Source organism: Hemicordylus capensis, chromosome 2 (genome assembly GCF_027244095.1).
Source record: "Hemicordylus capensis ecotype Gifberg chromosome 2, rHemCap1.1.pri, whole genome shotgun sequence".
Lineage (NCBI taxonomy): Eukaryota > Metazoa > Chordata > Lepidosauria > Squamata > Cordylidae > Hemicordylus > Hemicordylus capensis.
In genome coordinates, this window is record NC_069658.1 from 369,015,486 (window position 1) to 369,028,843 (window position 13,358).

Consider the following 13,358-nt stretch of genomic DNA (forward strand, 5'->3'; position numbering starts at 1 on the left):
CTGCTCCCCACCCAACCGCATAGGCAAGGCTGAGGGGAGCGGCATTCACACAGAAACATACAGACATCTGAATGCAGGCACAACATAAACTCCATGTTCAACACTTGTACAGCAAGTGTACAGTGTATACAAATATACTGTTGTGCAATGGAAACATACCCTACCCAATACTTTCTTTCTTTCTTTCTTTGGTCACTTGCTGGGTGGGACGTTTAGAGCATGCTTAAGGATGGAAACAGGGCAAGGGCCCTAAGATACGTTGTCGTCATCTTCCTCTCTTCCACATGGAAGTTCTGGTGTGTGACTCTGTTTTACAGCTATATACCAGCCTATACATTTTTACTCAGAAATGAATCCTGTTGATTTCAAGAGGGCTTGCAAGAAAGGGTGCTGAGGATTTTCATCTTAGGAATGCTTGCTACCTCTGGTAGTGTTTCTGACCTGCAAAGTGAATAAAAATTCTAATACTCCTTAAAATCATTCTATTTCATCATTGGTAGGCTGGATTTAATGAATGCAAATTCATACGTGTGGGTGTGGATAGTATTTTGGTCAGTAAGGATTTGTAACTTGGTATATTTGCTTTAAGGAAACATTTCTGTTTGCCTTACTCAATTTTGATGGATGAACCCCTGCTGGTAATTCAACTCATGAACTCTCAGCTTGAATTTGACTAGGGCAGAGTTTTTTAATCAGTCACGTCTGTGGAATTATATCAACAACATTAGTGTAATTTCATCTGTCATTATTCTGTCTGCATTTTTCTCTCAAAACATTTTTGAGCTTGAACTCTATTTTCAGAAACACTTTTTGTTGTGTCTAATGGAAAACGTTAACATCCAAAATTAATTTTTGATCATTTTTCTGTGTAAATAATTTCCTAACTTGCTCTCTAGGAGCCAAAGTCAGCAAGCACTTCTAAGCATGTCTGTGGGTACAATCTTTATGCCAGAGTCAGACTAAGACCGTTGGTCTTAGAAATGATATTCCTATAAGAAGTTCCAAGTTGGGTCTGGTAAATTGAACACCTACTTGCTATTAATGTTCCTTTGTGTTTTTTTAATTAGAAGTTAAGGGAATATAGATACTGTACTAACTGGTTTTATAGAGACTGATTAAGTGTCAAGTTGGTGCCAACTCTTAGCGACCATGTAGATAGATTCTCTCCAGGATGACCTGTCTTCAACTTGGCCTTTAAGTGGTGCATTCATTGCTGTTGTAATTGAGTCCATCCACCTTGCTGCTGGTCGACGTCTTCTCTCTCTTTCCTTCAACATTTCTCAGCAATGGAGCTGGGTTTTTGCATAATATGTCCAAAGTATGATAGTTTCAGCCTGGTCATTTGTGCCTCGAGTGAAAATTCTGGTTTGATTTGTTCTCCTACACACTATGATCTATTTGTTTGTTTTCCTGGCTGTCCATGGTATCCTCAAAAGTCTTCTCCAGTACCAAAGTTCAAAAGTGTCAATACTTCTATCCTGCTTCTTCAGAGTTCAGCTTTCACATCCATTGAGTATCACGGGGAAAATCATTGTTCCTAACAATTCTAATCTTTGTAGGTATAGACACGTCACGGCATTTAAATATCCTTTCCAAGGTCTTCATTGCAACCCTACCACGTGCTAGTCTGCAGCGTATTTCTTGACTGCTGGATCCTTTACTGTTGATGGAAGATCCTAAAAGGCAGAAGCTATCCACCACTTCAAAGTCTTCATTGTCAGTTCTGAGGCTGGTTGCTGTACTTGTTGTCATTAGTTTCGTCTTCTTTCAATTTAGTCGTAGTCCCATTTTTTTCACTGTGCTCCTTGACTTTCGTTACTAGTTTGCAGATTATCTGCATTCTCAGCTGTCAGAGTGGTGTCGTCAGCATAATGCAGGTTATTGATATTTTTTCCTCCAACTTTAAAATCATGCTCATCTTCTTCCAATCCAGCTTCTCTCAGTATATGTTCAGCATATAAATTGAATAAATAAAGAGAACGTATACAGCCTTGTCTTACTCCTTTGCCAGTCTGGAACCAGTTTGTTTCATCATGTTCCATCTGGACTGTGGCTTCCTGTTCTGTGTATAGGTTTCTCATGAGAACAATGAGATGTTTTGGGACACCCATTTTCCTAAGGATATTCCACAACTTGACATGGTTGATGCAATTAAAGGCTTTTCTGTAGTCAATAAAGCACATCTTGACTTCTTTTTTGTATTCTTTGGCTTTCTCAATTTTCCAGTGTGCATCAGCAATGATGTCTCTTGTTCCTTGGCCTTTTCTGAAACCAGCTTGAACATCCTCCATTTCCCTTTCCACATAGGGCTCTAATCTGTGTTGGATGATCCTGAGCATTATTTTGCTAGCATGTGAAATTAAGAATATTGTATGATGGTTTGCACAATCTGTTTAGTCTCCTTTCTTTGGTATGGGTATGTAGACTAACCTCTTCCAATCTGTTGGCCACTGTGTCAACAGTGTCCAAATTTGTTGGCATAGTTTGATTAGTGCCTTTACTGATTCTTCTTCTGTTGCCTACCATATTTCTGCAGCTATTCCATCAATTCCTGTAGCCTTCTGACTTGGTAATGACTGGAGGGCTGATCTAACTTCATCTTCCCATACTAGAGGTTCTTGCAATTAGGGAATATCTTCTAGAGTATCTTGGATGTTGACTTCCCTGCTGTACAGATTTTCAGTATACACTTTCCATCTCTTTTTGATCTTCTCTGAATCAGATACTATCTGTCCTTTGGCATCCCTTAACGTAACAATTTGAGGTTGGAACCTCCTCCTGAGTTCAGAGATCTTTTGGAAAACTTTCCTTGTTTTTCCGTGTCTATTTCCATCCTCAAGATCTTAACAGAGGTCATTGTTGTACTGGTCCTTGTCTCTTCTAACAGCTTTCTGAAATTCCCTACTAAGTTCCTACGTGATGTCTTTATCTTTCTTGACTTTGGCTTCTCTCCTCTTCTTAGCAATTTCCACGATCTGTTCTGACATCCATTTTGCTTTCTTCTGTTTCTTGGTCTTGGGAAGTCTTTTTTCACATTTGTCCTTAACAACTTCTTTGATTTCATTCCACAGTTTCTCTGGTTCCCTATCAATAAGGTTCAGAACTTCAAAGCGGTTCCTGATGTTCTTCTTGAAAATGGTGGGTCCATTCTCAGGATCATATTGTGGAACCTGGATAGTTTTGTTGTTACACTTTAGCTTGACTTGGAACTTGCACATGAGCAGTTCATTACCTGATCCTCAATTGGCCCCTGGCTACGTCTTTGCTGTTATAACTGAGCTCTTCCACCTCCTTGCACCAATAATGTAATCAATTTGATTTCTGTGTACTCCGTCTGGTGATGTCCATGTGTATTGGCGCCGCCTTGGTTGTTTGAAGAATGTGTTAGCAATGAAGAGGTCATTGGCTTGGGAGAAACTAACAAGTCATTCCCCTGCTTCATTTCTGTTTCCTAGGTCATACAGTCTGATTGTGTTTTCCTTCTTACCATTTCCAACTTTGGCATTCCAGTCTCCAACCACCAGCAGCACAACTTGCTTGCATGTTCTGTTAATTTCAGACTGAACTTGAGCATAAGATTCATAAACTTTCTCTTCTTCTGCATCAGTCGTTGGGACGTAGACTTGAAAAACTGTCATGTTAAAGGGTTGTCCACGTAATCTAATTGATATTAGTCGGTCACTGACCGCATTGTACCCAAGTACTGTCATTGCTATATCCTTCCTGACTATGAAAGTAACACTCTTTCTTTCTTTTTCTTGTCCTGAGTAGTTAACGGTATGATTTTCTGACTGGAAGTGTCCTATTCCAGTCCATTTTAATTCACTGATGCCCAAGATGTCCATCTGTAGTCGATTCATTTCATCTTTCACTGTGTTGAGCTTTCCCATATTCATGCTTCTTACGTTCCACATTCCCATTGTAATTCTTTCTTTGTAGCTTTAGATTTCTTTTCCCACATGCCAACATCAGCCACTAGGCGTCCAAAAGGCTTTAATCTAATCATGTCATAAACATCATGATTAGAGGCAGCATAGCAGGACTTTGTGGGGAGGGAGGTTTATGGGTAAGCTACTCTTATGGGGAAGCTACTCTTTTTAAAACAAAAAAGCAAAAGAAAATTTGATATTTAGTTGCTGAAACAGTCCAGATAACATCTGAGACAGCAGAATTAGATATTAAAGTCACACATTGACCATGGTAATTGGGTAAAATAAGTAAGTTATTTCAGGGACTAGCTGAATAACTATGTGGGTCATGTTTTGTTTTGTTTTGTTTTTAATTCTCCGTAGGGCACTTGGTACCAACCCTTTGCATTGTGACTGCAGTCTGCGCTGGCTCTCAGAGTGGGTGAAGGCAGGCTACAAAGAGCCAGGAATTGCACGATGCATTAGTCCAGATGACATGACAGACAGGCTGTTGCTAACGACACCAACCCACCGCTTCCAGTGCAAAGGTAGATGAAAACTTTTATGACACAATGTGCTCTCTGTTGTATACCATACTACTTCAGTTGAACCCACACCCAGATTCTTGGCCCAGCAGTGGTCAAGGGTTTTGGTGCACTTCCAATTGTTGAGTGAGCTGCTCTCACATGAGTTAGCTGCTCTACAAGGATGGAGCTGACGACAGCCCTGCCTCACGTCATTGTTTGGTGTAACTATGCTGTATGGCGGAATGTATGTCATATATTGGAAGGGCTTTTGTATGACTGCTTCAACACACATAAGTCACAGGATGTCATTTCATTCACTTAGTACGCACAACTTTATCTGAATAGATTTATATATGCAGTCTTTTAAAGTAAGAAATAAATATAGTATGGAAGAAAAAGTACTTCAGGCTATAGATTTCACAAGCAAACATTTTAACGATAAAAGACACAACCTTCAAAGATAAAAATTAGCAAAGATTATGCTTTTTGTGACTATATGCTGCCTATATAGTAATTTTCCCACCATTTATGTGTGCGTCTCATTTTCTATTTAATTAGTCCAAGGAAAATGTTTGCTCCTCTGACAAAAAGCAAAACAGGTGGTGGGGGGGGAGGAAAGCAAAGGTGAAAACGTCCTTCGATAAAGCTGCTTCACCTTTTATAGCATTTATCATTGAAGTGTCTTTTCATATTTTTTTAATACAAATAGTAATTAATTAGGTGTAATTCATCCCTGCAAATTTGCCTTTATGTTTTTAACTCTGGCATAATTATTACATAATTCGGATATCAAAAAGGTTTCTCTCCCAGCCTTATTGCCTGCAAAAAATTGTGCAAAAGAAATCAGTGTGAATTGTTCCTTGTCTGACAGAACATAAGAACAGCCCTGCTGGATCAGGCCCAAGGCCCATCTAGTCCAGCATCCTGTTTCACACAGTGGCCCACCAGATGCCATTGGAAGCCTACAGGCAGGAGTTGAGGGCATGCCCTCTCTCCTGCTGTTACTCCCCTGCAACTGGTACTCAGAGGCATCCTGCCTTTGACGCTGGAGGTGGCCTATAGCCCTCCGACTAGTAGCCATTGATAGACCTCTCCTCCATGAAGTTATCCAAACCCCTCTTAAAGACATCCAGCTTGTTGGCTGTCACCACATCTTGTGGCAGAGAATTCCACAAGTTGATTATGTGTTGTGTGAAAAAGTACTTTGGTTTGTTGGTCCTAAATTTCCCGGCAGTCAGTTTCATGGGATGACCCCTGGTTCTAGTGTTCTGTGAGAGGGAGAATGATTTCTCTCTATCCACTTTCTCTACACCATGCATGATTTTATAGACCTCTATCTTGTTTCCTCACAGTCATCTTTTTTCTAAACTAAATAGCCCCAGGTATTGTAGCCTTGCCTCATAAGAAAGGTGCTCTAGGTCCCTGATAATCTTGATTGCCCCCTTCTGCACCTTTTCCAGTTCTACAATGTCCTTTTTAATATGTGGTGACCAGAATTGTATGCAGTACTCCAGGTGTGGCCGCACCAAATTTTTGTATAAGAGCATTATAATATTAGCAGTTTTATTTTCAATCCTCAAAGGCAACATAAATCTTGCTTTTTTAATAAGAAAAGCTGCTGAATTCCTTCCCCTTCAACCTATAAAATCTTCTGTTTTCTGTACTGGGAAACTACACATATCTATAGGCTGTGTACATATATACATACCCATATCTATAGCTGTCTCAACGCTCAACACTAATTTGAAATAGTCACAATATACTGTAATTGCACATAATGAACAACTTTCCACTTTCAGACAGTTTGCTTACATAAAACATTTGTTTTCCAAATACCACAATTTTCTATGTAACAAGCTTGGTTACAGGCTCTGTATATGGCAAAATGTGTGGGGTCCATCCATGTATTTGTTTTAACATATTTGTATGTTATTAATTACTGTTTACATTTTCAGCTTAAAAAAATTAACTGCCAGGAGGAATTAAAGAAAAATGTTGCATGTTGGAAGAAAACAGCTTGCATTTGTAAACAGGAAATATGACACTCAAAATAGTTTATTGGAAAATAAATTTCCACGAATGTCAGATTCAATAAGAAACAATGCTATTATACATTCTTTCTCTCTCTCCCTCCCCCCACCTCTCTCCCTTAAATAAATTACATTTAAACTAAACACTAATCACTACATGTTCCGGCTAGCTCACTGCAGACTTGCACCTAAGCTTAGCACTCATGCTGCCAGAGTTCAAAGGTAGCAGGAGGGCAGCATACATATGCAACATATATGTGCAGAGAACATATATCTTTTGCTTCTCCCCCCACTTCATATTTTTTTAAATTAATAATTCGCTTCATATTTTGTGATTCCCTGAACATGTAAACACATACACCCCACTATTGTCTTCCCTATGAAGGACTGCCCACTTTACTTTTAGAGGGAATGACATTGACTTTCCAGCTGACCCACAAGAACAATGCCCTACTTGCTTCCATTGTGCTGAGCCCCAATACATCCTTTACTAAATGGAATAAATGCAGGCTGTAATTGAAAACTCTTCATCAGATCTATAGTCCCTTTTTATTCCTGTGAAAATTAGGGATGATGTTTCTGATTTGGTCATTCTAAAGTGTGATGGATTTAAGCTGGTAGTACACATGAAAATCATATTTAAAACATCCAGGTTTTCCTTTCTGCTAATGATTACTGCTTGCATATGGCTCACACAAAAAAATTGATAACTTAACAAATGATGGAAATTTCCAATGAGTGCCAGTGGATTGCTGCATTCTTTACAAGACTAGCAAGGTAGAATGAATTCTCCTTAAGAAACCCTTCTTTCCTCTACAGAAAGCGTTATCTTCTGTTGTGGCTCTGCCTCTGCACTTGCTAACTACTGAACATTGCCACCTAGTATAATTCAACAGAACCACCAGGGAAATGCTTGAATAACAAGCAGAAGGTTGCTGGTTTGAATCCCCGCTAGTATGTTTCCCAGACTATGTTTCCCAGACTATGGGAAACACCTATATCAGACAGCAGTGATAAAGGAAGATGCTGAAAGTCATTATCTCATACTGTGCAGGAGGAGGCAATGGTAAATCCCTCCTGTATTCTACCAAAGAAAACCACAGGGCTCTGTGGGCGCCAGGAATCAAAATCAACTTGACGGCACACTTTACCTTTACCTTAAGTTCCAGTAGCAACATAAACCCTTGTTCCAACAATGAGTTCTATTGTCTAATATATCTTAAGCTGTAAACACACCTTTTTCAACTATGGTTTTTTCCCCCCCAGGACCTGTTGATATCAGTGTTGTGTCCAAGTGTAACCCCTGTCTATCCAATCCATGTAAAAACAATGGGACTTGCAACAGTGATCCAGTAGATTTTTACCAATGCACTTGCCCTTTTGGCTACAAGGTATGATAACACCGAAGGGAATCTTAAGTTGCCTGTTGATTTCATGTAACTTGTGTGGTACAGTAGGGAGCATTATGTTTACAAGGAATGATCAACACTGGTATTGCACAGCTGACAGTGCTTGCTATGGAATATGCATTCCAAATGGCTGTTTTCCTTGAAGGAATGAAGAGATACCCCAAGGGAGAAAGAACACTTTCTGAACTCCTTTTTGTGTGATACAGTGCCCAGCCATCAAAGCTGCTATCTGAATTTGAACAATACCAACTTACAGTATCTCAGAATGCATAACGTTTATTACAGTCTGTCTTGAGTTTTGGATATATTATGCAAATGAATTTGCTAACATAAAAGCAGTGTTGCACCTATATGTGACTGATGATGGTGGTACAGGATCAACAGACTGAAATGATCCACGTCCGGAGAATTGAGCAGAAAATAGCCAGGTACAAGAGCAACTTTTACATGAGAAGGGAAAAACTGAGTCAGTTCCCCTGGAAAAAAACCAAACATATTTACCACAATTTTTTGAACAAAAGTGACATTTGACAAGTTCAAATGTGAACCATATGAAAGAAGCACTCTTTTTTGTACCAAGCTGTTCTCCACCACAGTGTCGTGCTAATTCAGTAACAATACCTTGCTTCCTTCTCACCAGCCAGCATCAAACACGTACATCCATCTGGAAGCTATTTCCTTTACCTTGATAAATTGTCCTGAGTCTGCCCTCTTAGCATTTGTTATTCCTTGTTTGATGTAGATGTGGAGAAAATCTTCTGTGGAGGAGTGCTTTGCTGCAGTGGTGGGATGGGAGGGGTCCTAAATCCAAGTATGATTTGGACTTGGACAAAGAGGACTGAAGGAATTTAACTCATCACTCAGCAGTAAAAGTGGGGGGGTGGGGTGGAGGTTTTCCTTATCTGGTGCTTATAGGTCTTAATCAAAGAAACAGCTGGGCCTCAGCCATATGAGCTATCAGAGATGAAAGTAATCACTGATACAACTGGAGTGTTGCAGTAATTCAGAAGGATCTAGTGAACAGAGCCTTGGACATAGAAATATGGGTTCAAATTTTAGATAAGCCATGGATGACTTGGAGGGCTTGTACATAGAACCTCTTCTGTTCCCCAGTTTACTAGAGCCAAACTGGACATAAAAGATAAAATCCATCTGTATTGGACATAAAATCAGACTGATATGAACCAAATTCACAGCACATGAGAAGGGGCACTAGGGGGTCCTGGTTTGGGTGGAGTTTTTTTTGGGGGGGGGTTGTTTTGTATGTTTTGCCAACCTGCCATGTTGATTCAAGAGGGAACCCTGAGGAACATCCCATTTAGAAGAGCAACCGTCCTCAAGCACCTCCATCTAGAATCTACCCAAGAAATAGGAGCAGAACCACTACAAAACAGTACCTCCTATCCACAAATCCTTCATGCAATCCAAAAAGAGAGATCCATTTTGCCTGGCTCTTTGCCAAAATATGTATCCCCTTTGTAAACAACAATACAAGTATTTTATATTTTAGAAATGAGAGATAGACCTAAAGTAAGGTAGATAATGTGATGGTCATATAGGAAATCTGATGCATTTTAATGGTGTTAGCACTGCCAAATAACAGAGATGTGCACAAAATGGATTTTGTGCTTTGTTTTGAGCTCAAAACAAAATGCAGTTGGCCAAAACGTCTCACCAAGACAGCAGTCGAACCAGTTTTGATGAAACAGAACTCAAAACGTTTCAAGTGTTTCAGCTGTGGAGGACAGCGATGAAACACTAAACACCCCATTGTTCCCTATGGCTAGTTCCTAAGGACACCAAAGTGGGTTGGGTGGTAGGGCATGATCAGGGGTTATCTTACCCCTGGACTTTCAGGCCAAAGTCCAAGGCCTCCACACCCCCTAGGGGCCCCCAAACCCATTTTAGTCTGTCCTGGTGGCATGGTCGTGCTTAAAAAGTTTTAAAATTTGTTAACAATACTGTGTGGGGGTGGACTCCAAAGGCCTTTAGGTCCAGGCACCAAAATTACCTAGGTGCACCTCTGGGCATGATGGGTGCTACCTACCACCCAACCCACAAAAGAAATGGGCCAGCAGGCAGTTTTCAAGCTTAGGGAACAGTTTAAAAATTTGTTTAGAATGGTTCGCTTGCACATTTCTTTTGTGGGTTGGGTGGTAGGTAGCACCCATCCTGCTAACACACAAACCACTTTGGTATCTCTAGGGGCTACCCATGGGAAACAATGGGGTGTTTTGAGTTTCCCCATTGTTCCCTATGGTCGGAGCAAGCTGCACTCATAGAGTGCATGCTAGTTTTGCACACAATGCATTTTGCAATCCTTCTGGGGGTGGGGACACCACGGATTAAAAACACTCATTAAAAGGGAATCTGTTCCTCCCAACACAGAGAACACACATTTGAAACACAGTCAAAAAAGGGCCAAAAAAGAATCAGCGACCCAGAATCCACTGCCAGCCACCATGCCTGCACTGCAGTAACATCACTGGCACAAGTTGTCCTCTCACACACAATTATGACTCCTCCTTAGCATTGCAACAGTTGCCATAGCAGCACACTTAGAAGCAAGCATAGCCATAAACTAAACTAGAGCAACTCCCTCCTTTGGCCTCCCCCTACCCCCCAGCTATTGGGGGCAGAGTTGCCCATGAATTGTATCATGGGTAGAGTTGCACTTGATTTGTATGTTATTTGTATAACAAACCAACCAAAAAACAAGCCAATCAGAAGCCAGTGCCAGAAAACGTATCAGCAAAGGAAAAACAGGCCTCCAAAAAGGTGCTTGAAACATCAAAAAGTTTTGACATAAACGAAAAAGGGTGCTGGACTAGATGGGCCTTGTGCCTGATCCAGCAGAGCTGTTCTTATGAGGTTGTTTTGTTCGAAGCTCAAAATAGGCCCTTTATTTAAAGGACATTTTGTTTCAAGCTCAAAACATTCAAAATGGCTCATTTCAAGTCAGAATGTTTTGCCCATCCCTACCGAATAGTGGCCTTACAAATGTTAAAAGATCAGAATGCTGAATGTTTCACTTTTTCCTCCCCAAGAATAGCAATGAATCCATTTGTTTATTATTATTATTATTATTATTATTATTATTTTACACAGACAGGTGTTATTGACTGGTTTGTTTTATCCAGACATCGAGTCCTTCCCAAGGACCTGGGATGCCAGAATTTTATTGTCAATCTTGTTGCTATTGTTATAGATATCGTCGCAGAATATAGGCTGTTCCCAGTAAAGCTGCTTTTTGTAATTGGCGGATGGTGATTTCTGTGGCCCCTATGGTGTTGAGGTGCTCTTCAAGGTATTTTGGAACTGCACCCAGGGCGCCAATTACCACTGGGATTATTTTGGTCTTTCTCTGCCACAGCCTTTCAATTTCAATTTGTAGATCTTTGTATTTGGTGATTTTCCCCCCATTTCTTTTTCTTCTCGTCTGCTATCCCCTGGTATTGCTATGTCGATTATTTTGACTTGTTTTTCTTTCTTCTCGACTACAGTTATATCTGGTGTATTGTGTGGCAGATGTTTGTCTGTTTGTAGTCGGAAGTCCCATAATATTTTTACATCTTCATTTTCTTCAACTTTTTCGATTTTATGGTCCCACCAATTTTTGGCTACAGGTAGCTTGTATTTTTTGCAGATGTTCCAGTGTATCATCCCTGCTAGCTTGTCATGCCTTTGTTTGTAGTCAGTCTGTGCGATCTTTTTACAACAGCTGATTAGGTGGTCCTCTTCCACCTGAGCTGCGAGGGAGGAATAGCCTATCAACATCACTGCGGGGGTGCAGAGCATGATTGATGGTCATGATTTTCCTGGTCTTACGATCTAGCATCTCTAGCTCTGCCTGGGTCCAGTCTATTATTCCTGCACTGTATCTGATAACAGGTATAGCCCAGGTGTTTATGGCTTGTATGGTGTTCCCGCCATTGAGTTTGGACTTGAGGATTTTTCTAACTCTCCTGATGTATTCACTTCCAATTTTTCTTTTAACTTCAGTGTGTGCAATGTTATCAGCCTGGAGAACGCCCAAGTATTTGTAATGTTCTTTCGCTTCCAGGTTCTTGATGTTGCTTCCATTGGGCAGTTCTGTTCCTTCTGTTTTTCTTATTTTCCCTCTGTTCATTATTAATGCAGCACACTTGTCTAGTCCAAACTCCATTGCTATATCGCTACTGAATATATGGACAGTGTTTAGCAGTGATTTGATTTCTGACTTGGACTTTCCATACTACTTCAGATCGTCCATGTACAGCAGATGGTTGATTTGACTTGATGTTTTAGATGTTTGGTATCCCAGGCCTGTTTTGTTTAGTATTTGTGAAAGTGGGGTCATGGCGATTACAAACAACAGAGGGGATAGTGAGTCCCCTTGGAAAATGCCTCTTCTAATCCTAACCTGTCCAAGTGTCTCGCCATTGATTGTTAACTCTGTACTCCACATGCTCATTGCTTTTTTTATAAATATCTGAATGTTTTTGCTGACAGCAGTTGTTTCTAAACATTTTAGTATCCATGTGTGAGGCAATGAATCGAAGGCTTTTTTGTAGTCAATCCATACAACACTTAGATTGGTTTTTCTTCTCTTGCAATTTTCTAAAATCATTTTGTCAATCAGCAGCTGGTCTTTTGTGCCTCTGGTGTTTGGGCAATTTCCTTTCTGTTCAACTGGAAGCTTTTTGTTAGTTAATAAGTGTTGCATCACTTCATCTGCTATTATTCCAGTTAATAATTTGAACATGGTTGGCAGAACATGGTTATCGGTCTATAATTAGTTGGAACTGCACCTTTTGCTGGGTCTTTCATGATGAGATGAGTTTTCCCAGTTGTTAGCTATTGTTCAATATCATCTCCTTGCAAAATGTGATTGAACTGTTTTGATAGTTGTTTATGAAGGCTTGTTAGGTGTTTAAGCCAAAAGCCATGCAGTTCATCGTCTCCTGGAGCAGTCCAATTTTTAATTTTCTTTGCTCTTTCACTTACTAATTCTGGTGTTATTATTAGATCTTGCATTTGTTGGTTACATTTTTCAACCTCTTTCATCCAGCCTGCTTTTTTATTATAATCTATTGGATTGTCCCATAATTTCCCCCAGAATTGCACTGTTTCTTCTTTATTTGGTGTTTCTATGTTTCTTGCAGTTTCTCCTTCTATGCTTTGGTAGAAACGTCTCTGATTCGACTGGAATTGGAGATTCTGTCTGTGTTGTGTTGTTCTGGCTTCATACCTGCTGATCTTCTTTGACACTGCTGTTATTTGCTGCTTTATTATTTCCAGGACTTCTCTAATTTTCCTTGAATCTAGGTGGTATTTTTGGATCAGATACTGTTTGGTGTTTTCATTCTTCATCTTCTTGTCTTTCATATCTTTCAATTTACTAGCATCTGATCTAAGCCTGGCGATTTTATTTTCTAATCTAATCTTCCATTTAGGTGATGTACTACTTTCTTTTTTGACAGGTCCATTGATCTTATATCCGAG

At 40.0% G+C, this 13,358-nt stretch overlaps 1 protein-coding gene across 6 annotated transcripts in view; it reads left to right on the forward strand.

Annotated features, from left to right (window-relative positions):
• SLIT3 (slit guidance ligand 3) overlaps positions 1-13,358 on the forward strand; it is a 731,964-nt gene that overhangs the window by 626,069 nt on the left and 92,537 nt on the right. For all 6 annotated transcript variants that reach the window (XM_053288108.1, XM_053288109.1, XM_053288110.1 and 3 more), the window contains 2 exons: positions 4,293-4,456; positions 7,732-7,856. In XM_053288108.1, coding sequence (XP_053144083.1) covers positions 4,293-4,456; positions 7,732-7,856 — 289 coding nt within the window. The remainder of the gene's footprint in view (positions 1-4,292; positions 4,457-7,731; positions 7,857-13,358) is intronic.